A 23554-nucleotide genomic window follows, 5' to 3' on the forward strand; every position below is an offset into this window, starting at 1 on the left:
TCGAGACAATCCAATTCCTCCCCCATAGAGAATTTGAGCAAGACATTCACACATCGACAAAACGATAGCTAATGTTTTGATAAATTACACAGCTCCTTATAAATGTTCACTAGCTTCCTCATTTTGATTGCGTTTACAGGTTTGTCCCTGATGAAGGGTTCGAGGTAACCCGAAATGCATTGGACCTCAAGTAAACAATTGAGTAACAAGATGTTACATATGCTTTGAAGACTAAAACGAATTCAAATCGTTGAAAATTATATACATTGAAAAGAAGCAATGAATAAAATTGCTAAACATATGAACAATTGAACTGTGTTCTTTCCAGTGTGCCCAGGGGGACACACTCAAGCTTGATTGTGCTATTCCTTGGACCATATCTACGACGTACGTTGACCGATACGTCTCCCCAGGAGCACCTCAGAATTTTTTTAACTGAAACATCTACAAAATAACTTCAGTTGTCGCGCGCATACATATTTTTCTTCAAGAGTTTTTCGGCCAAAAGTTGCGCAGCACACCACAAAAAATGGCATATGAGGAGATTTCGAACATTACCGATATCAGAGCAGATACCTTCACTTTTGCTGAAGATGAGGCAAGTAGAATTTACGCTCTCATACATGAGGAGACAACACACTCCAGTACAAACCGAAACAAGGAGCAAAACATTAAACAATTGTTGTATTTATCAAGAAGAGAAATTAATCAACGTCTCCATGCAAGCACTCTTATAAAATACCATCGAGCTCAGAGAATTCCCAGGGGACTACGAATCCCACTCAAACCTTCGTTATGTAAAAACGCTCAAAAATTTAAAGACCGATGGTACGCTATACCTAATAAGTGCTCTCTGGATCTCATCCTATTAATCATTGAAGAACTTTCCAGCATTCTTGATGAACTATCAAAAGAAATTGTCGTAGTTACCAATGAATTAACCAACTCCATGTCATCTGATGAATGGACTAAAGTTCTAGAAGATATCAATGAACAATTAACTAAGCACTCGCAACAAATAAATGAACGTAAGATCCGCAAGTTTTGACGCGACACAGTCGACTACAAACTAGGAGGGGTATACAGCTGGGCTGAAGTATATGCCCACAGAAGACAGAATAAACCCTATCACCATGACACAGACACATCTTCCTCTGGCAGAAAGATGCCTAACAAACCAAGGTTTCAAAGACGTACAACTGCACATGGACCAGAACAATCTCCAGTACAAGGAAACAATACGATGCGTCAAGAAGAACCGTCCACATCAACGACAAGCACATCCAAACCTCTAACAGTAGAGCCTTTTTTAGATGTAGAACACCCAGAAAAAGACGACCCCGGAGGAGTAAAAGACAAAGGAACACCAATCACCAGAAGCACTACGGCCACCACAAAGAAGGACAAAGGCAAGAGAGGAACACACTAAACCTCGTAATTAACATATCCCAACACAGCCTTAACCATGAGCAAATAAAAGTACTCCAAAAGGGTACATCTTTTGTACCGACAGCATCAACTAATCAGTTGGAACTAGAAATCAGCCTATTCAAATTCATGAGGAAACTCCGACTACGACACTTTTTTCAAAACGTATTATCAAATCAAAGTCCTGAAGAACCAGATCAACTTCTTGGATTGAGACCCCACACTACATTCATGGCACCTGTCAGCCACAAAACATTTGACACCTTTGAGAATATAGTGAAATCTGAGCTGATGAAAATTAATTATGAGAAAAAAAGAAAAAACAACCTCACACAAAAACCTGGCAAACAATCCTCGTATAACTTGCACCAAAGCAGACAAAGGGGGAGCTATTGTTATTCTCGACACGTCACATTACGAAGAGGAAGTAATGAAACATGTTAATGATCAAACAACTTACATTAAACTTGATAACAATCCCACTGAATCATTCTTGAACCTGCTGGTAACAATTGTTGATAAGGCATATGATAATGGAATTATCAATGACAAAACCAAGAAGTTTCTCATACAGAACAATCCCAGAAGTCCAACATTACACATGGTACCTAAAATTCACAAAGACTTGCATAAACCTCCATTCAGACCAATCGTGTCCACAAGAGGAAGCGTACATGAGCCAATTGGTCAATTCCTTGACAAATATTTACAACCTAGTGTGGTAAAAATGAAAACATACATCAAGGACACTACGGAATTTCTATTACTAATCAACCAAATGCAGATCGAACCCCACGAGTCAATCTTATTGTGGACCATCGATGTCAAAACGTTGTATACGTCAATCCCACACAATTTAGGGATTGAAGCCATTGAATATGCTCTAACACATTCAAACATCAATCGAGACATGCAGCTTTTTCTCATGGAATTATTGCACTTCACCCTATTCCAAAGTTACTTCAAATGGAAAGAAGACTGGTTTCTACAAATGACAGGAACTTCCATGGGTAATTGTGCCGCGCCAGTGTACGCCAATCTGTTCATGGCCAAATTTGAGGAAGAGCACATAATATCTAAAGCTCCTTGGAACATATACAACAAAATGTTCATTCGCTACATTGATGATATTTTTATTCTTTGGAAGGGATCCAAGAACACGTTAATTCAAGCTCTAAAAGACCTAAATGCCATCAATGAAAGAATACAATTTTCCTATGAAATACAAGAAACAAGCATCTCCTACCCTGATGTAACAATCACTTAGATCGACAATATATTACACACAGATCTACATCGAAAATCAACAGACCGTAACAACATGCTACACTATAGCAGCTTCCACCAGGAATCTCTCAAAAACCACCTACCTTACTCACAAATTCTCAGAGTCAAACGTATAGTCTCACAACCACAACTAGCTAAAGCAAGGATACAAGAAATGTCAGAATGTTTTGAACAAAGAGGATATCCAAACAACATCATAGAACAAGCCATCACTCGTACCCAACAAAAGACACAAAACCAGTTGCTACTAAAATCTACCAAGAGCACTAACAAACGGAATGTTCTTATATCTAAATATTCTACGGTCAGCAATAACTTTAAAAAAGTAATTAAACAACATTGGCCAATTTTAAAACAAGAACAGGATTTCAATAACGTATTCAATGAACTTCCAATTTTTGCATTCACAAGGAACAAGAATCTGGGGGAACTCCTAAAGACCAAAGATGCAAGAACAAAAACCACATACAAAGGGACTATACCATGTTTTAACTGCAGCAATTGTAACAGAATCATTCAAGGACCATTCACTACGCACCCACGGAAAGGACAAATAATCAAATTACAAGTCACAGCTACTTGTGACATGATGAATGTGATATACTTACTCAAATGCCCGTGTGGTTTAGTCTACATAAGCAAAACGGAACGAAAAATCAAGACACGGCTGAACAAACACAAATCTAATATCCGTACGCACAACATCAAATTCAGCATTGTAGTACATTTTTCAGAACACTTCCACAATATCAGCCAATTGAAATTCCAAATTTTGGAAACCATCTTAAGAAAAGAAGGTAGAGACAATAACAAATATCTACTGCAACGTGAAAATTTCTGGATAAAAAGAATGGATTCACTCAAACCACACGGTCTTAACGATCGTATGGAATATCAATGCTACCTATAGAGTTACAGCTAATACTTGGACATTAAATATTACTGTTTTGGAACAGCAAAAAGTTGGAAACAAAAATCATTAGTCTTAATCATTTTGGGATCCATAACGATGTACAACGCATTTCTAAGTCTATATTTTTAATATGTTTATTCCACTTCTGATATCTCTTACCTTAAACACCTTGAACTGAAACGAACAACTATATTATTAACGATGTTTCCAGGTAACTGCCAATAATTTTTTACAGTTAACAACATAAAAGTAAAATATATTTTCAATTCTTATATCTGTACAAATGACACCTACATTAACATCTGGGGACATCATGTTTTTTAACCACAGTAACACATACAGGATCCGGTGTAACGCTTCTTCCACCAGTCCAAAATGGCCGCTAAGGCGATCGTGAAAAGCATCTCTATAATAGTCCTTTTTCAGTTTACACGTTAACACGTTACAAGAAACAGTCCGTTATTTATGACTAACATCCAGCACATAGTTTTCAAACATACAGCCACCAGAAGAGAGATTCACCTACGCTTTGTGCATCCAATGTAAGTAATTTTCACTAATCTTACCGGGAGAACACGGGATTATCAATGTATTCTTTAAGGATGCTACATACCACAGCACAACTCCATATTTATTAGCTTCTTAAGGGTACAAATAGAATACGGGAACACAATTCAAAAAAACGGTCTGAGAAATATTTAAAAACAGTGCGACGAGACCATTACCATTTATGACTGCTAACAATAGCGCGTTTGACACCGCCATGAAGCCTCACGTGTAGCCTCATATAAAACGCATAGACCTTTATTAATTATCCGGTGTCAGCAGATAAACATAGCATTCATTTAATTCATGCATCACATAACGAATCGAGACAATCCAATTCCTCCCCCATAGAGAATTTGAGCAAGACATTCACACATCAACAAAACGATAGCTAATGTTTTGATAAATTACACAGCTCCTTATAAATGTTCACTAGCTTCCTCATTTTGATTGCGTTTACAGGTTTGTCCCTGATGAAGGGTTCGAGGTAACCCGAAATGCATTGGACCTCAAGTAAACAATTGAGTAACAAGATGTTACATATGCTTTGAAGACTAAAATGAATTCAAATCGTTGAAAATTATATACATTGAAAAGAAGCAATGAATAAAATTGCTAAACATATGAACAATTGAACTGTGTTCTTTCCAGTGTGCCCAGGGGGACACACTCAAGCTTGATTGTGCTATTCCTTGGACTACTATACTTTACACATTTCCCAAGTTAAGCCATATCTACCAGGGGTTGAGGCCAGGTTTAAAAACTGATACTGTATTTTACCCTAACAAGTGTTTTGCGGTGGTTCCATATGGTGAATTCACATCCACCGCAATCAATAACCCACTTTCTTACACACATTTATATTCATAGAACTCGACTGAAAGCTTGTCGTCGCAAATGAGCTTCACTGCCACTTCATCAGTATAAAGTGGTATATACAGTGCAATGCGGTACTGGATGTTTTCTGCCTCTCTCATATCTGCTCACCGACTCGTTCTGCTGCTTGTTGTATTTCTGCATGACAGTTAGGAGAAGCGGAAGTGCATTCTGCAAACTGACTCTTTTTATATTACTCAGTCCTAAAGTTCCAAGGCACAAAAAAGTATTATTGATGTGGGTAAAATATAAATGTAGTAAGTGCATTATACAAACAGTGTTTTTTCCCCGAAGGCTAATGATTCAAATAATGTGAGATCAATACGTTTGCTTGGGTGTCTGTTGACTTTTAGTATTTGATGATTTCACAATAATCTCTTTATTTGAACGCCTTATCACATCTAATCTAACCTCATTGCATTTCTCTTCCAAAGGTATGAAGCTGCTGCGCTGATCCTGGTCTATGGGTTATATATTGTGGTTTTGGTCTTTGACATTAAAATAAACCAATATGTCTTGAAGAAGTTCAGTCCCTGCAGCACGTGCTGCGCGCAGGGCATGGAGGAGTACTCCGAGCAGCAGCTCCTGATAGGCTGGAAGGAGGAGAGTGGCACACTAACCCGAAGATTCTCAAGATCTGACAGCGGGATATTTCAAGAGGAATCCGACCACTCCCATCTGTCTGTCAGTATGCACGAGCTGAGTGAGATCACAGAGGGTAACTAACGACTGACCTTTACTCTGTAACTCATCTTGAACACTTTTTTAGGTCGAGCCAAGACAGCGCTTGCGCTATCTGGAAGATCTGTTGTATGTACTTTGTGGGATCTGGCGATCAGCCCTAGGACTTGTCTGCTTCCGCCTTTGCTTAGGGACTTTTTTTCTGTTCAACTGCCTCCATTTAACTGTCTTGATAGAAAACGACCAGTGGAGGTCAGTAAAATACCAGACTTGCTTTCTGCTTAGAGACTTTCTTTTTTTAATTTTTCTGGCAACTGCCTCTATTTAACTTTCTTGATAGAAAACGACCAGCAGAGGTCAGTAAAATACCAGAGTCACTTTAGCATTCCCTAGATTCCGGGCCCTAGAAACTTGTATTCAATGAGCTCCCATAGTCAATAATATTTTTTTCAAATCTCGTCTTTTCAGTGCTAAGACCACTGAAGGGGCTGATTTTATGTTAAAAACAGAGCTTTGGACAATACAATTTACCGCTGATAGGCAGTATTTCTCGCCATGCGTTCCCCTACCTGGTGTGTTCTACAGTTTGGTGCTTACTTTACCTCCATGTTCAAGCACAGGAGATGTTTCAGCACCCAGGCTAATGTGCTGCATAGCTAAATGCATATAGGGTTCCAAAGGTGAGACTGATTGCATTACAAATGCTTGTTGTAATCTTATACTTACTATTAGTATGTATTGATCTTTAAACTTGACATTATACAGTTGTCTGATCGGGGCTATGTGAGGCCCACTCTTGCACACTGTTAAATACCATGGTGTGGATCTGCTCCAAAATCCCTTAAAGAAGCATACAACATACACCTGCATTCTCAGGCAAATTCTGGGTGTTTAAACCTCTTCATGTCCATCGACCACAGATGCCAGTGCTAGATGCACTAGTCGCACTCTGCACAATGATAATCCATTTGATACTACATCATTTTATCCATCTACTAAAATGCTTGCAGCATCACTTTTATCCATCTGCTAATTTTCTTCAATTCTTATTCAATTCTTAATGCTTCCTATTTAAATGGGTCTCAGTTAAGGGCTCCACTGCTGACTTTTCTAGGTTAGATAGTTGTGGGAAATTAATAAGAAGCTGTCATTTAGGAGAGTGCATATGTGATGTAGCTTTTTCACCTGGTAGAACAAAAGTGTGTTACTTTTCCTAATTGTTACAGATCCTCCGAGTGTTTTCACGATACCTGAAGGAGACTTTGCTAGAATTATCTGGGTACTTTCCCTTCCCATCATTGTTCTTCTCTTCCTGACCACACCTGATTGCAGAAGGAAGTTCTGGAGGAAATGGTTTATCTTGACGTTTATCATGTCAGCAGTGTGGATTTCAGCCTTTACTTACCTTCTTGTGTGGATGGTGACCATAGTGGGTGAGTGCCAAACCTTTAAGTATACGTAGGTAGACCGTTGTCACTTTTAAGACCGATTCAGCTATGTGGTTTTGTAGGCAAAATTGAGGCATCGTGTCTGTATTAGCAGTACAATTATGATGAAAGGAATTGAAGGGTTACAAGTGACTGAAGAACCGAACTGCAAACAGTAGGCTCAAAGTCAACCTCCACAATATTTCTTTCAAAATGATTTAAAATGCACATACTCAGCATCAAGCACTTGCCCAAATGTGGTAAGGCTGGGGTTTGAATAGTAAATTAACAATAGGTGGAAAGTGAATTTGGCTTAATTTGGGAATTTAAAATGGGTTAATTGTTTCTTTCATTATTTTCCTATTCTTTTTATGGATCTATATGAATAGTCTATAACTGGTCCAACATGACAATGTTGAAAGTAAAAACTATTTCTCCATTGCAAAACTCACAAAACAAAAACACTTCTGAAATTCGCCAGTTATAGATATAGTTTATTGAGCTAACATGCATACCTGCCATGTCTATGACCTCACATACTACATCTCTCATGTTAGATGGAATTATTGATGCCATCACTGATGGCGAATCCTGTCAATGGCAGCCAACCCCATCTGCACACGGGATTGGATGCATAACCTAGCCAGAGTCCACCCCGCCATGAGTGGCCAATCCCATGCTGTTACAGCCTTCAGCCATGCACTGTGGGGATTGGCCAGTGGCATAGAGTGGAGTAGCGTGTTGTACAGTGTTGCAGAGTGGAGTTGTGGAGAGGCGTGGAGTGGTGTATAGTGTCGTACAGTGGGGTTGAGTGGACTGGCGTAGCATGGAGTGAAGTGTCCTAGAGAGGAGTGCTATGTCATACAGTTGAGTGCCATATAGTGGAGTTGCATAGCATGTAGTGGAGTTAACTGTCATAGAGTGCAGTGGCGTGGCGTACAGTGGAGTGGTGTAGCGTGTCCTAGATTGCCGGAAACTGTGGTAGTGGAATGAAGCGGCATAGAGTGCAGAACAGTGCTGTGGAGTGATGTAGAGTACAGTGGAGTGTGATAGAGTGGATTCAAGTAGAGTGGAGTAGACTGGAATAGCGTGTCACAGTAGAGTGGAGTAAATTGGGGTAGAGTGGCATAGCGTATTGTAGAGTGCAGTAGAGTTGTACAGTGACATACAATGTATGAGAGTGTTGTACGGTGACCCAGACTGGAGTATCCTGTTGTACAGTGGAGTAGAGATTGGTAGACTGAAGGGCCGTGGAGTATTGTAGAGTGGAGTACAGCACTGCAAATCAGAGTAAACTGCAGTGGCAGAGACTGGTGTGGTGTAGACTTCTGTGTTTTACAGTATTGTGTTGTGTTGTAGAGCATCGAATCGTAGAGTTTCACGACATAGTGTGTCATTTGGTATACTGTAGTGGAGTACAGTGTTGTGACGTACAGTGTTGTGACATACAGTGAAGTGGCAGAGAGTTGTAGTGTAGAGTGTTGCAGCGTACAGTGTCATAGCGTAGACTGGAATGGCATTCCTACGGAGTGGCGTGCAGTCGAATAACATATAGTGGAGTTGCATTGACAGGTGTCACGTACAGTGGAGTAGCGTGCTGTAGAGTGGAGTGGCGTTGACCGGAGTGGTGGACAGTCAAGTAGTATCTTGTACAGGAGAGTGGAGTGCTTTAGAGTGGAGTGGCATACAGTGGAATAGCATATAGTGGAGTGCCATACAGTGGAGAGCCGTAGAGTGGAGTGACATACACTGGAATAGCACACAGTGGAGTGGGTTACAGTGAAGTTGCATGCAGTGGAATAGCATGGAGTGACATGCAATACAATAGTGTAGATGCATACACCGGAGTAGCATGGAGTGGGGTGCCATGGAGTGGAGTGGCGTGGTGTGGCATGGGGTAGTGGCGTGGGGTCAGGGTCGGCTTTAGGGCAGTGCGACTGGTGCGGCCGCACTGGGTACTGACCTTTGGAGGGGGTGCTGACCTCGGGGGAAGGAAGAAGGCGAAGCGCTGTGTTTAGCAATAACTTACGATTGGAGAGAAATTAGTGGAACCTTTGCCCAGTGATCGAGGGAGAATCCAAGGAGGCAGTGGAGTGGAGTGGAGTGGAGTGGAGTGGAGTGGAGTGGAGTGGAGTGGAGTGGAGTGGAGTGGAGTGTGACAGAGTGAAGTGTCATTCCATACAGAGAAGTGGAGTGTCAGGCAGTGGAGTGGCGTGTCTTCATGTCCAGTTTGAAGAGTGTGGAAATAGCTAAATGTATGTACATTGAACTTTTGAGGAATGTAATATATGATGTGTATATTAACGCAGGCGTTTCTCCAGATTTACCAAACAATGCAGGGCGACACATGGCAGCCTTGTTTTGCTAAGTTTATCTGACTTGAGTATTACTTTGCCCTTTTGACACCATGCATGATGCAAGGGTAATGCAATGCATTGAAAAATGTGTCTCTTAGTGGTATATTGTGGCACAGTATACTGCTGTAACTTCGCGGTATTCCGCAGTACATGCCGATGAGAAGGTAGTATGTGATTGGGTAATGGCTGCCTTTACAAAATTAAGTCTACCAAATTCTTTTTTTTACTACACGTTAGCTGTGTTCTGCGTTAGGGCCTCAAATATAGGTAAGTAGTAGTTGTTATTTTTGTTTCCCTACCTATTACCACTTTTTAAAACTGGTAATAGGTAGGGACATTTATTTATATTTTCTATATATTTTTTTGAAAGTTTACGGATTACTGGTCTAGTACTTAGGAAGTACTGTGTTTTTTAACAAATGTACTTTAAAAAAATATATATATTTTTAAGTAGCACTGTAATTTTTGTGTTTTTGCGGTACTCCTTGCTTTTTATGTATAAAGAATCAATTATGTAAAAAATAGAAAATACACTGCACTAGTCTATATTTATGAAATATAGTGTAGGACAGTGTACTTTCAGTTTTTTAATCATTTTTAATTTCCTTTAAGTACTGCAGTACTTTCTAGGAACTTCAGCAGTACTCTGTAAATTATTTTTTAACATATAGAAAACTACATTTTCCCTAACTATTATGACTTTATTAAAGTGGCAATAGGTAGCAAAAAAATCTGATACCTAATACTTACCTATATCTAAGTCCCTAACCAGAACACAACCAAGTGTACTTAAAAAAAACATGGCTGCCTTTATCTTTTGTAAATTGTCATTAGCCAATCACATAGTGCTTTGTCATCACTATGTACCGTGGTACTTTTGCGAAATACCACAAACTTTTGCGGAACTACTGCAGCTGCAGACCTCACTAAATGCCTTATAAGTTTAAAATTCTCATCCTGCTTACTACCCAAAAGGATCTGCACACCATAATCCTGCCAAATTTCATCCAAATCTGTTCAGCCATTTGGCCGTTGCATGCGATAAAGTCAATCTGAAATGTGTTGTATGAGTACAACCTGTTTTGGGATCCCTTTTTTTTTCACCACAAAACTTTGCATCCTCCACCCATGTAGAAAAAGCTATAGGTCTTCAAGGTTTTGTGGAGATTCGTCAAATGGGCGCAAATTTAGTAGGGGAAAAAATCCAACAAATTCCTGTCTGTAGGGATCATAATTATAACTGCCACTAATATACATCTCATATTGACGGTCACCAGTAGGTAGCTATTGTTAGGACAGGGTTTCTATCAAAAAAGTGATTTTCAGTTGCCCACATCTTTGGTGCCGGTTGATGAATCTTCATGAAATTTCCCCCAAAAATGTGTCCGTTACATCAGATGGTGTGTGGTAAGTTTGGGGGTGATTTTCGTGTAGTGGGAGCCAAGAAAAACGGGGGGCCCAAAACGTGTTTTCCCCATGTTAATTTCCATAAGACATTTTGACTCGACTACAGTCCAACCCGCTGGAAGGAATGACACCAAATTTGGCAGAAAGCTAGCTTTTGGTACACAGATAATACATTTTGTGGAAATTTGTTCAGTAGTTATTAACTGGTAAACAAATTTATATATGTAGAACCTCCGATTACCCGCAAATCCAGCAGTCCCCGTCTTCAAATCTGACTGGCTGCCAACACTTCAACCTGGAAGCATTGGCAGCTATCTTGGGACTCTGCTTGAGCTGAGTCCCACAAAAATGTAAAAAATAGAGACAGGGAGCAGGGTAGGAATACCTTGACCCCCTAGGACTGGTGGAGGGCCCCATAGGGACCCCACTGGGGGTTTTTATGGGGTCAATTTTGCCTCTAATTCGTGAGTGGATCTACAGATTTGTGGTAACATTGGAGAAAAACAAAGTGCGTGCGATGATCATCTGATTTAAAGTTTCCAGTTCCTATTAAATCCATGATCAACTGATCCTCTCGCTCACCGAGTATCCCGCCAATGCCAAAACTAACTTCTGCAACGCCATGACCAATGTTGCCAAAAGGATGAAAGACAACTGCTTCCAACTCCACTCTGACAAAACTGAAGTACTGATCTTTGGGAAGAACACCTTCACATGGGACCACAGCTGATGGCCGGTAGGACTCGGACCCACACCCACCAACCACGCATGCAACCTATGCACCATCCTTGACAGCCAACTGACCATGAAATGACTAGTTAACACAGTCACCTCCTCCTGCTTCCCACACACTTTGCATGCTCCGCAGATTCATCAGCTGGATCCCAACCACCAGCAGAAAGACCGTTACTCAGGCCCTCGTCACCGGCCATCTTGACTAAGGCAACGCCCTCTATGCCAGCATCTCTAGCCAGCTCCTCAGAAAACTTCAAACCATACAGAACACTGCAGCCAGACTCATCCTGGACCTCCTCAAACAAACCCACATCACACCCCATGTGAGAGACCTCCACTGGCTCCCCATCAAGGAAAGATGCCAGTTCAAGATCCTCATCATGTCAACAAAGCCCTCCACAACCTAGGACCTGCCTACCTCCACCATTGACTGAAATTCCACCAACCCCCTAGACACCTTTGCTCCTTTTCACTCGCCCTCGCACTTCCCCCCCCCACCCCCCCCCGCATCTGCCGCAGCCGTTCCTTCTCCTGTCACACAGCCAAGACCTGGAATGACCTCTGCCTCCATCTCCATATAGTCCCCTCATTGGCAGACTTCAGGCCTGGCCTGGCTCTTCGACAGAGTGACCGCGCCCAGATACCCCTAGGGTTGACCGAGTGCACTTTACAAATTTGATTGATTACAAATGCTGATTGATCATACATATTTAATCTGCACTTTCTGGTGTTTTTCTGTGAGTTATAAGTAGTTCTTCTTTTGATCGATTTTTTTTATTCTTCCAATAGCATCTGTCAGTATTTCCATTGAGAACGTCTTAGTAGAAATCTTTCCTTCTTTTCTAGAATTTGATCCACTAGATACTCAGCTTCAGAACAATTCCATTTTGCTTGCAGCAACTCTCCGTAAGGGACACTTCATTTTGAGGCCTTAGTGTGGCCACTATTGGCATGGGGAATACTGTTTCATGAGGTTGCCTTGCGATTTGTTTTAGTACAGATATTTCCATCCTTAACAAAAATGTCAATGTCCAGGAAAATCAAGGGATTTGAACTGATGGTGTGTGTGAAATTTGAATTTTAATCATTTTGTCAGAGTTTGGATAAAGGTTCCCAATTCTTCTCCGTTCCTACTCAAATTACAAAAAGACTGTGTTGGAATTTGCCCTTTTTGGCAGTTTCACCCCTAAAACATTTTGCCTTTCCTGTGACCTGGTATTGGTGGCCCAGTGTAAAGTGCGTGTGCGCTCTGAGTGCATGTGGTGAGATTGGCCTGCACTCCCATAGGAATGCATGGGGATATGTGTGTCCATGGTAATTCCTGGTATGAGAGGAGTGCAAGATCGAGTTTAGTATGTATGAACTCGTGAGAATAAATGCTGCGCAATGGTGTGCACAGATTTATGGTGACAGCACACAGAAATGCCAACTTCTAAAAGTGGCATTTCTCCACCAATGTGTCTGCCTGCCTGATGTGAATTGCATGTCTGGCTTGTGAGTGACAGGAGCTGAGAGGTGTGGGTGGCTCCAGGAGACAGGGTGAGTCAACCCAGTGTTGAATAGAGAGATCTGCATGCAGATGGGAGGAAGGAGTTGTACCTGGGACCTGAATAGGGCTGTGCCTTCCCTCCACAATGCTGGCTCCGCCCCCTGTGGTGTGTCTGATCACTGAGCCCCCACCTGACAAAGGGGAGAGGAGCTGGGCAAAACAAAGTGCTCCAAATTCCCCCGGAACCAGTCCTGACTGGTATCCCCCAGCCCTGTGCTGTGACACAAAGGGATTTGCTAATATAAGTATAGGGGCTGTGACCCCATGAAAATGTTCACTTCTTGTTCCTGTACTTGTGGGGGCCAGGAGGAACCGCCATGGGGGCTTGCCTCCCTGCTGGAGGGCCCTGTGTGCTGGCCTCCCTGGGCCCCGCCATGCCCCTGACACCTTAAGGACCTGGAAGACTTTTTTCTTCCCCAAGGAGAGCGCTGAGATTTGGCTCCTAGAGGAGCCCAGGAGCTTCGCAGCGCAGAGCTGCACATTGCCCTGAGGGAATCCCCAGCGTAGAGATTCCCCCGAAATTGCCGGGATTGAGCGGGTGCCCACCCCGCTTTATATGCATAGAAAATGGCGGTAGCCCACGCCGCTTCGAGCGTTTCAAAATGCGGGTGCCCACCCCGCTCTATATTTTAAATCAGGAGGGAGCCTACCCCTCATTGTCTGCGTTATATTTATTTGTTGACGCGGGTGCCCTCCCCGCGTTCTACTGCTGGGAAAGAATCACCGCTGCGGCCCGATCGGTACTCCCGACCCGGAAGCTAGGCAGAGTCCGGCTGACTCCGGGCGGGTCCAAGGCAGGAAGTAGTGTGCCAGCCAATGGCAGCACGGCCCACTGGAGAAGCCGTCTGGAGCCTCGCGGGCTCCACAGCGATGTCCCGGTTCCCAGGAGGGGGCCTGGGCGAAGTGAGGCAGAAGTCGCCGGTAACGGGAGAAGTCTCCGACCAGCAGGGGCTCCCCTCGGCCATTAGAGGACCAGCGAGAGAAGAGACTTCCCGCCCCCCCCCCCCCCAACCGCCGGTGAGTATGGCTCAATGCTGCAAGGAGGGGAGTTCCCAGCGGTCCGGCCAGAGAGCGGCCGCTCCAGGAATAGCGAGCAATTTGATTGAGAAAGGCCCAATGGAGCTCAGGCGGCACGTATATTGCCGGTGTCATAGCAGCACCAATGGGAGTGAATTTGATATAAATCCCCAGAGGAGGGCTCCCGAGCCCATGCCCCTTCCCGTTTAGTCATTCCTACAGCTGCGCCGCACCAGTGGGGGCTTAGAGGGCACGTGTAGCGCCAGTGCCATGCCTGCAGCGTTTTGGGGGCAATTCGACTTCGAGAAGCCCTGTGGGGCTGAAGAGGCACAGATGTGCCAGGGCCCCTTTATTTTGTTGATCTTCAGCTGCACCGCACCAGCGTGTGCAGCTGCAACAGTCTGCACATTGATTCAGAGGGCACCTTGAGTGCCCAGGCCTTTCCTTCATTCACAGCTGCGCAGCACTTAGTGCCAGCTGCTCCGTTTAGGCCCTCAGTTGATATTCCCAGCTGCCCAGCAAGTAGAGGGCAGCTGCAACGTTTAGGTCTGCATAATTGCGCACCCCTGACTTATGCTGCTAGGCAGCAGCCCTGACATTCTGGACCCAGGGCGGTTGAGCCCCTTTTGAGATGGCCAGGGGGACTGCTAGGTTAATAGACTGCCACGCCCTAATGTGATTATGTGGTGCTAGGAAATGTAATTTATATACTATGATTGACGCACCCTGATTTATGCCTCTAAATGTGTTTTTATGACTATGAGGTTTTGCATACTGTGGTTTATGCATGTGAGATTATTCTCTACTGTGGTTTAGGTATGAGTTATGCCCTACTGCGGTTTGTTAGTAAGAGTATTTTCTAATGTGAGTTATGCCTAGGAGGTTATGGTGTACTATGTTTAGACTTATGAGGTTGGCACAGAATAGATTTCTCGGCTGATAGGATACTGTGCATGCGATTGCATCAGAGAAGCCAGCGCGTGAGCAGCGTTCTGAATGAGCTCCGATCTCGCCCCAGAGAGGCCAAAGAGTGAATGTTTCAGTAAGCGGAGCTGCAGGGGAATAATGAGTAAGATGGTGGCAAGAGACCAGGGCCTTGAGTGATAGCCTGAGGGGGGCCTGTAGGAGGAGGAGCAGACACAGGGACGTGCGGGCTCCCTCCTTACCTCTCTCTCTGCAGCTTCAGCCGGACGCGAAACAAGCGGAGAGGGAGCGAAAACAACACCTGGGGCAAGATTTTACCGCAACACAGCTGGACAACGAAACGGGAACAACCTCTGGATTGGACGTTTTCGGTACCTCGGCAGTGACACTACTTTCGGGGAAGTTTGATATTCACGCTCCAGAGGACCGAAGCATGCAGTGCAGGAGGCACTGAGCGCCATCCTACCGCCTTGGCACGCATCACTGCCTGTCATAGGAACACTGGCACATGTGTCAATTCATCAGAAATGCCTAGCACACGTCGATGCCAAGGTGCCCCTTAGTATGTGTGGACATCTACAGCCAGTGTGGCACGTTTATCCTTCAGCATATTGCATTCTGGGGCTTGTAGTTTCACTTTTAACTTTGAACGTATGGTTCAAGATCTTTAGCAAGCAACGTTCTGTTAGCGTTAAAGCCTGGATTGGCGGAAACTGTCACAGATGATAAATAAGTCTGACTATCCAATCAGCGTAGGAAACACATTTAATAAGCAAGCCAGTGCTTTTAAAAGGCTTGTGCTGTCTGGCACTGAGTGCCTGCATGCTTCAGTTTAAAAGGGAAAGTACCTGCTTGATTTCACGGACGGAGGTTGATTTCACGGACGGTCCGTGCAAGTAGCTGACCGGAGGACCCTGTGCCATAGCAGCAGCATCAACCCTACAGTTAGCAGCGCCGGCCAGGGGGCGAATATTCCGTCAGGAGTGCCAACCAAACAAATCTACTAGAGTACTTACCTAGAAGAGTTATCGCGTCTGCCAGTTTGTTTGCTGCACGGGGGACTACAGAGACCAGCAGCGCTAGTACAGCGCACCAGGAGGCACATAAAAGTGCGGCCGGCGCCCCGCAGCGTGTGAAGAGTCATTGCGTCTGCCAGTCTGTTTGCCGCACGGGGGACTACAGAGACCAGCAGCGCCAGCACAGCGCGCCAGGAGGCGCATAAAAGTGCGGCCGGCGCCCTGCAGCGCGGGACACGTGCTGGCGAAGCCCGGACCAAGGGCGGGCCCGTCCAAGGCCGTCGGAGGCCAGAGGAGGCTGGGCTGGCTCCCTAATTTCTAATCCTTGGGATCCGTATTTAAGGTACTGTGACCGTGTCCTCCAGACTGCCAAAACATTTGAAATTGTCGTTTTCTTTATTTGTACCTAGTTGGCGCAGAATGTATTACATCTGACTCTGGACTGAGCACACTGAAAACGTTGTATTTGTAGACTCCGTTGCTTACCCTGCTGATTTTAGGTAGTATCTTCTAGCACTGGTTCATTTACTAAGTATTTGTGTAATCGCGCACATCTATCGAGTATCCTAGTGGTGCTTTTAAGAGGAACCTCTAGCGTCCACCCTAAAGTTTAAATCTAATAATTAACGCGAGAGTCTAATCTTAAAAAATATTTCAGAATGGGGAGAAGAGTATGTGTGGAGAAGAAACAGGCCCCGGTCTTGCCCAAACCAAACACTAAACCCACCTCTATTGACAGGATGCTAGAAAAGGCTCTAGGAGCCGTGGCAACTGAAATAGAGCAGACCGAGAGACGACTGTCCCTGACCCCAAATCTAGAAATTGCACCAACTGACCAGAGCATTTTACAAATTTCAGGTGTTTCTATAACTGACCTTCCCAGTGACCAAACACCATTAATAGAAGTAGTTATTCCTGAGTCATCCAGGGTTATTACCCCAAAACAACCGTGCAGAAAAGACAAGCTCAAACCCAAGGCGAAAGCACCTGTAAGAAGGAAGAAGCCCCAGGGTGAGACTTCTGATAATGGGAAATCTGGGATGGGGAACCTTGAAGAGAGCAGGGAAATCACATGTGATCAGCCGGTGTGGGTTACAAAGTTAGTGGTAGATCTGCAGATCCAGATGAGGGACATAGTTAAAGACGAACTTAGATCGTTACATGAGATGGTTGACGGGTTGTCTGTACTTTTTAATGATTGGATACATACAAGGGGGGTTACCTATGGTATTGCTGGATCAGAATGCGGGTCTCAAGTGCAGACCACTATGAGCAATGCATTGGTTAATCCTAGCCTGAAACATAATGAACAACCCCTGCCTTTAAAACCAAATGGGGAGATTTGCACATTGGAGGCCACTAGAGATGGCCCTGCAAGGTCCACACCGGTTATCTCTAAGCAAGTTAATTGCCCACCCCCATTGAATAAATTTACAGGGCTACAACATTCAAAGAACAGGCAGGCTGGGGAAGGTGTCTCCACAAACATAGAGGCCACCAATCACTTTTTACCCCCTTGAGTCATAAATTTGCCACCCGCATCAACTCCGTATGCCCTCATCCTTGCAGGTATCCCTGAACTCAGAAGTGATCAATCTGAATCTCACCAAGAATTAAAAAACAAATGTGTTCACTGGCTTGTAAACCACAGACATTTGAATTATGAGGATGTGGAAGAGATTCTAACCACCCGTAGAGTGGGATGGATAGACAGACGATATAAGGATGTACAGGGAGATTGCATAATAATTAATTTTAGAAATCCGTCGATGACCCAAAAAATCTTAGCTAGGGAGGATTGGAGAAAAATGGGTGGTATTCAAGTACTCCCTCTGGGTTACTTCCACCCCCCCAACAGGCCCTACTATGGTACCAGGCATATAGAGTGGGGCCGTAGAGATGACCCCAATAACCGTGAGTTGACTCATCAGCACTGGCAAAAGCAACCTATTTTTAATATCCCCATTGTAAATAGATTTATCTGCTTGGATGGAGTAGATTGACTAAAGGAAAACTCCTCCATTATTAAGGTACAAATATGTCCACCCCAAACAGAAACCCAGAGCCAGATTAGTGATATAGGACCATGTATCCTGTGCGGGGAGGACCCAACCTGTGGGAGCATGAGCGGCTCCCCTGGTTGTACCCTCGAAGGCGGTGATCCGGTTCGGGGGGATAACCCTAAATTTTGTTTACCCACGGGGTCATATTTTAAGGATGCAAGCGGAAAGATAGAGGCTGTATGCCAAGTGCCTGATACACCGAATCCCCCTAATTGTTCGAAATCAGGGTTCTATCATGGAACACTGCAGGCCTAAATAATAAGTTAGATGATCCTAACTGGGGTTCTTTTATTAGTGAATTCGAGATATGCATGTTTCAGGAAACATGCACTAGAGGGGAGGTCCTCAAGTTGGGTTTTGCCACCTTTAGTATCCCGGCAACATCTGGGGGTAAAGGGAGACCTTCCGGAGGCCTTAGCACATGGGTGGGAGTTCATTTAGGTTGTACGGCCAAGCAAATCGACACAGGATCGAATGACATACTATCTGTTATACTCCAGTTCCCTTTAAAGATTTCCGTTGCACTTTTAAATGTATATTCTAGACCGACGGTCCTGGGAAAGGAGTCTGTCACACCGGAAGAACTAGCTACATTCTTAGGTACCATTGTTGAAAATCATATGGTGATCATGGGAGGGGACTTCAATTGTCAGTTCGAGCAACTAGAGGAAATGCTCCTGGACAGCCTATATGACTAGGATCATTTTTGGGCAATCCCGGAGACTAGGGGCCATATGTAGGTAAAACGTGTTTTGCGATTCTCTAACTGCAATTTTTAGGGAATCGCAATTAGAGAATTGCAAAACGGAATGTAGGTAGGATTAGCAAAATATTTTGTGATTCCCACCTATTCCTCATTTGCGAATCCCAAATTGAGATTCGCAAATAAGGAATACCTTGCCATTCATTCCTATGGGCTAGAAGGCCCATAGGAATGAATAGGAAGACATTCTCAATTAGAGAATCGCAAATTGAGAATGCAATTTCAAGGTTGCAAGGGTGTCAATAGGACACCCTTTTGCACCCCTGAAATAAACATGTGTGCACATGTGGCGCACATACATGCGCTAAGGGCATGTATGTGCGCCACATGGCACTTTGAAAAATGCAAAAAAGTGAATTTTTCAAAGATATCGCAAATTACCACCAACCTGAGGTTGGTGGTAATATGCGATTCCTTAAGCCAAAATCGCACAACTTGGGTGCTTCCTACATTGCATTTAAGGAATCGCAATTTGGGATTTCTTAAATGCATTAGCAAAATAAGGAATCGCAAATTTTGCGATTCCTTATTTTGCGTGTGGGTTTTTGTGTGCTACATAGCACACTGCCCAAACTGCGATCGCAAACGCCGAAATCCGGCGAATTTCAGCATTTGCGATCGCAATTTGCCTTCCTACATATGGCCCTAGATGTCTACTAGTTAAAAAATGGTCACCTCTGGTGATTCAGATGAACTGCCTTGTTTTGAATCACTCCCTTAGAGCTTGTAATGGTAGAACCTTGTTTGAAACATCAAGTAGCTATACCTTCCACAGAAATGACTGTGGTTCTCTGCTAGACTACATTTTAATTGACTCCAAATCCTGGGATAGGTTAATTGATTTCAGGGTGGTTTCACGGATAGATAGCGACCATCATGCGCTAGTACTAGAACTAAAGGAGTTTAATCCTGGTAACGTCCCCAGTTCAGATAACTCTATTGATGCCAGATTTACACTTTCCAATTGTAGGCGAAGAGTGCGATGGACCGATTTCAGTCAATCGCAAGATAAATTAAGCACTTTATATGAAGCCCTGTTCCCGGTACTCCTGACTGTATCCAACTTAACAATCCATAAAGGAGCAGGTACAGATCTTGACCTGGTCACAACAAACCATGCTAGATTAGGAGAAATCACATTGGACTTTTTCTACCCCCCAAAAAAAAAAATCAGCCTAGCAGGATGCCCTCCCACCCTTGGTATAATGATCAATGCCGCAAAGCCAAAAGATCGCTGGTAGCGTCCGTCAAGGCTAATGATCGCCTGCAAATTAAATCTGCCAGGACGGCATATAAAGCGGCTATTTTTGAAGCTAAAAAAAGGTGGGAAAAGGATAAGTGGGATGCTCTGAGAAGTGCCCTGGGGGCCAGGGACATGAGGACCTTTTGGAAAGTTGTCAACACTGGTAGTACTGGTGCTAAATCACTGGTAGACCCAAATTTGGATGAAGAAGTGTGGCGGGAACATTTTGAATCTCTCTACTCCACGGAAGATACATTGATTGATGAGATATCTGAGGGATGCCGTGTGGGGATTGACCATTCCTCAAAATTGAGGGAAACAAAAGAACCCTATGACGATAGCTCTAGTATGAGTATAAGTCTAAATGAAATCAAGGGAGCTTTAGCTAAAATTGCCCTAGGAAAAGCACCCGGCCTAGACCAAATCCCTGGGGATCTTTTTCGTTGTGAACCAATTGTCTGGGCTCCATATCTTTGGGGGCTATTTAACGCCATACTCCAGGGCATGAAGCTTCCCCCCCAGTTGGGTTGGAGCGGAAATAATACCCCATCTCTAAAAAAGGCTCACCGCTTTTACCAACCAATTATAGGCCAATTAGCCTGATGGACATTACACAAAAAATCTTTGCGCGCGTATTGCTGTTTAGATTACAAACCTGGATGGAAGAACGGGAGATATTATCCCCTTTACAGGCAGGGTTCAGGGAAAAACTGTCCACTTTGGACCAAATACTCAGGCTTCAATTGCTACATTGGAAGACTCTGTGTTTAGAGGGTGGGAGCCTCTATTTAATATTTGCAGACTTGAGGTCAGCCTTTGATTTGGTCCCAAGGGAAAAACTTTGGACAGTCCTCCATGAGATGGGGATTGCAACATATCTTACCCATCTCATTAAGCGGCTGCACGAGGATAACTTTGCTAAAATCAGGTTTGGCAAGGATGGAAAGTTAACTGCACCCATCCCGATTAAACACGGTGTTCGCCAGGGCTGTGTGCTCGCCCCCACTCTCTTCAGTCTTTACATCAATGGCTTGATGATTATTTATTAGTCGAGAAAGACCTTGATGCACCCAAGTTAGCCTCCCAGAAAATCCCAGCAATTATGTTTGCCGATGATACTTTACTAATATCCAAATCACCTATGGGGATCCAGAGGGTACTCAATAAATTTGAAGCATTCTGTAGTGAAAGAGGATTAGAAATCGATCTACAGAAAACCAAATTTATGGCATTTAACCGTCCTAAAAGCACAAGAGCACACCCCTCCTTAAATGGCAAACCCCATGAAAGAGTTTCCTCTTTTGACTATCTCGGCATTCAAAATAATCTTTATTTCGGTCGTAGACCATAAAAGATAAGCAATCCATAACAACATACAATTATACAGAAAAAAGAAATAAGAATTGCAATTCATAAATAGTAAGTACAATAAAGATTAGATTAATTGACAGTAATTCATTAAAACAGTAAAAAAGAGATTAAAAGATTAAAATGTCATAAAAACAGTAAAAAAATAGCATCAATGAGTGTTAATTTGTTCCAGGGGATTAGACAATAAAAAGGAACTTCTCCTGCGCCACACAGCATACCAGAAACGTGATACCGAAAAAACTATGGGTAATGCAGTGTCTGTCTTCAGGATTCTGTAGGCAACTTTACAATGTGTAGTCCCCAAATTCCTACAGAGCTGAAGAAGCCAACGTTTTCTGATAAGTTTATATGTGGGGCAAAAAAAGAGGACATGTAGGTCACTTTCACTAGAAGCTCCACAGGTTGGGCAGTCAGAAGGATTATCTATCAACCATTTTCCTGTGAATGCTCTCAGGGGCAATGTTCCATACCTGAATTGCATATATAATTTCCTAGAGGCGTTAGGCTCCATCAGATCTAAAACTGACTCTATTTTGAAGTCTTCTTTAATATTAAAGAAGTCCATGGTCAGTGAGCCTAGCTTGTTATTGGTTAGCATCATGTTTTTGTTATTTAACCAAAAGGCGTTTGCCAATTCAGCTCTAGAGAGTATAGGGGCGTTTATTTCAGGATGGTGCCATAGAGCAGGAAAGCCTAATCTAAAAAGCTCTCTCTTTATATAAAGTAACCACGGTATATTGTCTATACCACGGGGGGTCAATAGCGATTTTAAGTCATTTTGATAGTCCTCTAACTCTGGAGTTGCCCACAGCCTGCGCCAATACAATAGTGGCCTTAAAGCGATTTCGTCTTCAATATACCTCACTCCCAAGTCCATTCTGAGTGGTATGAGGGGAGTGCTGGATGGTAAGGACAATAGCGACCTTAAGAACTGGTTCTCAGATCTGCCAATGTCTCTGGTTAGACAGTGCCCCCATAGTTCAACCCCATACAGAGATGCAGCCCGTGCTTGAACTTTATATATCTCAATGATGGGGGCTATCGGTTTTGAGATGGAAGCTCTGTATAGTTTAAGGATCCCACCGCAAGTCTGCGTGAGTCGTAATTTAGCTTTTGATAGCTGGGGACCCCATTCCATCCTATCCGAAAGGGTGACACCGAGATATTCAAAGACTGAAACCCTATCCAGAGTGACACCATTTAGAGTAGGGTTAGGACCATTTTTTTTGGGCGGGTTGCATATCATGAATTTTGTTTTTGAGGAGTTAACCTCAAGGCCTCTCTGGGAACAAAATTCAGAGAAACTATCGAGGGCACGTTGAATCCCCATAGGGGATTTAGACACCAGAAGGGTATCATCAGCAAACATTAGTGCCACCACCTGCTCGTTGTTAAGTTTGGGGGCATCGATGTCCTTGACTCCCCTCAGGTGGGACACTAATGCATTGGTGTAGAGAGAAAATAGGGTTGGGGCCAGGACACATCCCTGTCTAACTCCACGGTTAACAGGGAACTTTGGGGTCAAATTGCCCCACTTACCGCACCTAACTTGGGCAAAATTATCATTATGGAGCCGTTTTATAGTCCCCAAAAGGCAGGCAGGCATCCCCATCTCAGCCAGAACCGCCCACAAAGTTTGCCGAGGGACTAAGTCAAAAGCTGCTTTGAGATCGACGAAGATAAGGTAGAGGCTGCCACCCTCTACCCTCACGGTTTTCCAATAAAGAAGTTGTAGTCGGAAAAGTTGGTCCACCGTGGATGTCTTCTCTCTAAAGCCAGCCTGGTAAGGAGTTAGTATTCGTTTTTCATCCATCCAGGCTTGCACTCGATCTAGGATAATACGTGCAAAGAGCTTCTGACTAACGTCGATTAGGCTAATTGGGCGGTAGTTACTAGGCAAGAGAGGGGAGCCCTTTTTAAATACCGGGACTATCTCGGCACCAGCCCAGGT

At 43.7% G+C, this 23554-nt stretch overlaps 1 protein-coding gene across 3 annotated transcripts in view; it reads left to right on the forward strand.

The window, feature by feature from the left end:
• SLC24A5 (solute carrier family 24 member 5) overlaps positions 1–23554 on the forward strand; it is a 197753-nt gene that overhangs the window by 163026 nt on the left and 11173 nt on the right. For 2 of the 3 annotated variants that reach the window (XM_085644202.1, XM_085644204.1), the window contains exons 6-7: positions 5485–5768; positions 6958–7164. In XM_085644202.1, coding sequence (XP_085500328.1) covers positions 5485–5768; positions 6958–7164 — 491 coding nt within the window. The remainder of the gene's footprint in view (positions 1–5484; positions 5769–6957; positions 7165–23554) is intronic. The other variant, XM_085644203.1, reaches the window with a different exon arrangement.

The sequence above is a fragment of the Triturus cristatus genome, chromosome 3_1 (assembly GCF_964204655.1).
Source record: "Triturus cristatus chromosome 3_1, aTriCri1.1, whole genome shotgun sequence".
In the NCBI taxonomy this organism is placed as follows: Eukaryota; Metazoa; Chordata; class Amphibia; order Caudata; family Salamandridae; genus Triturus; species Triturus cristatus.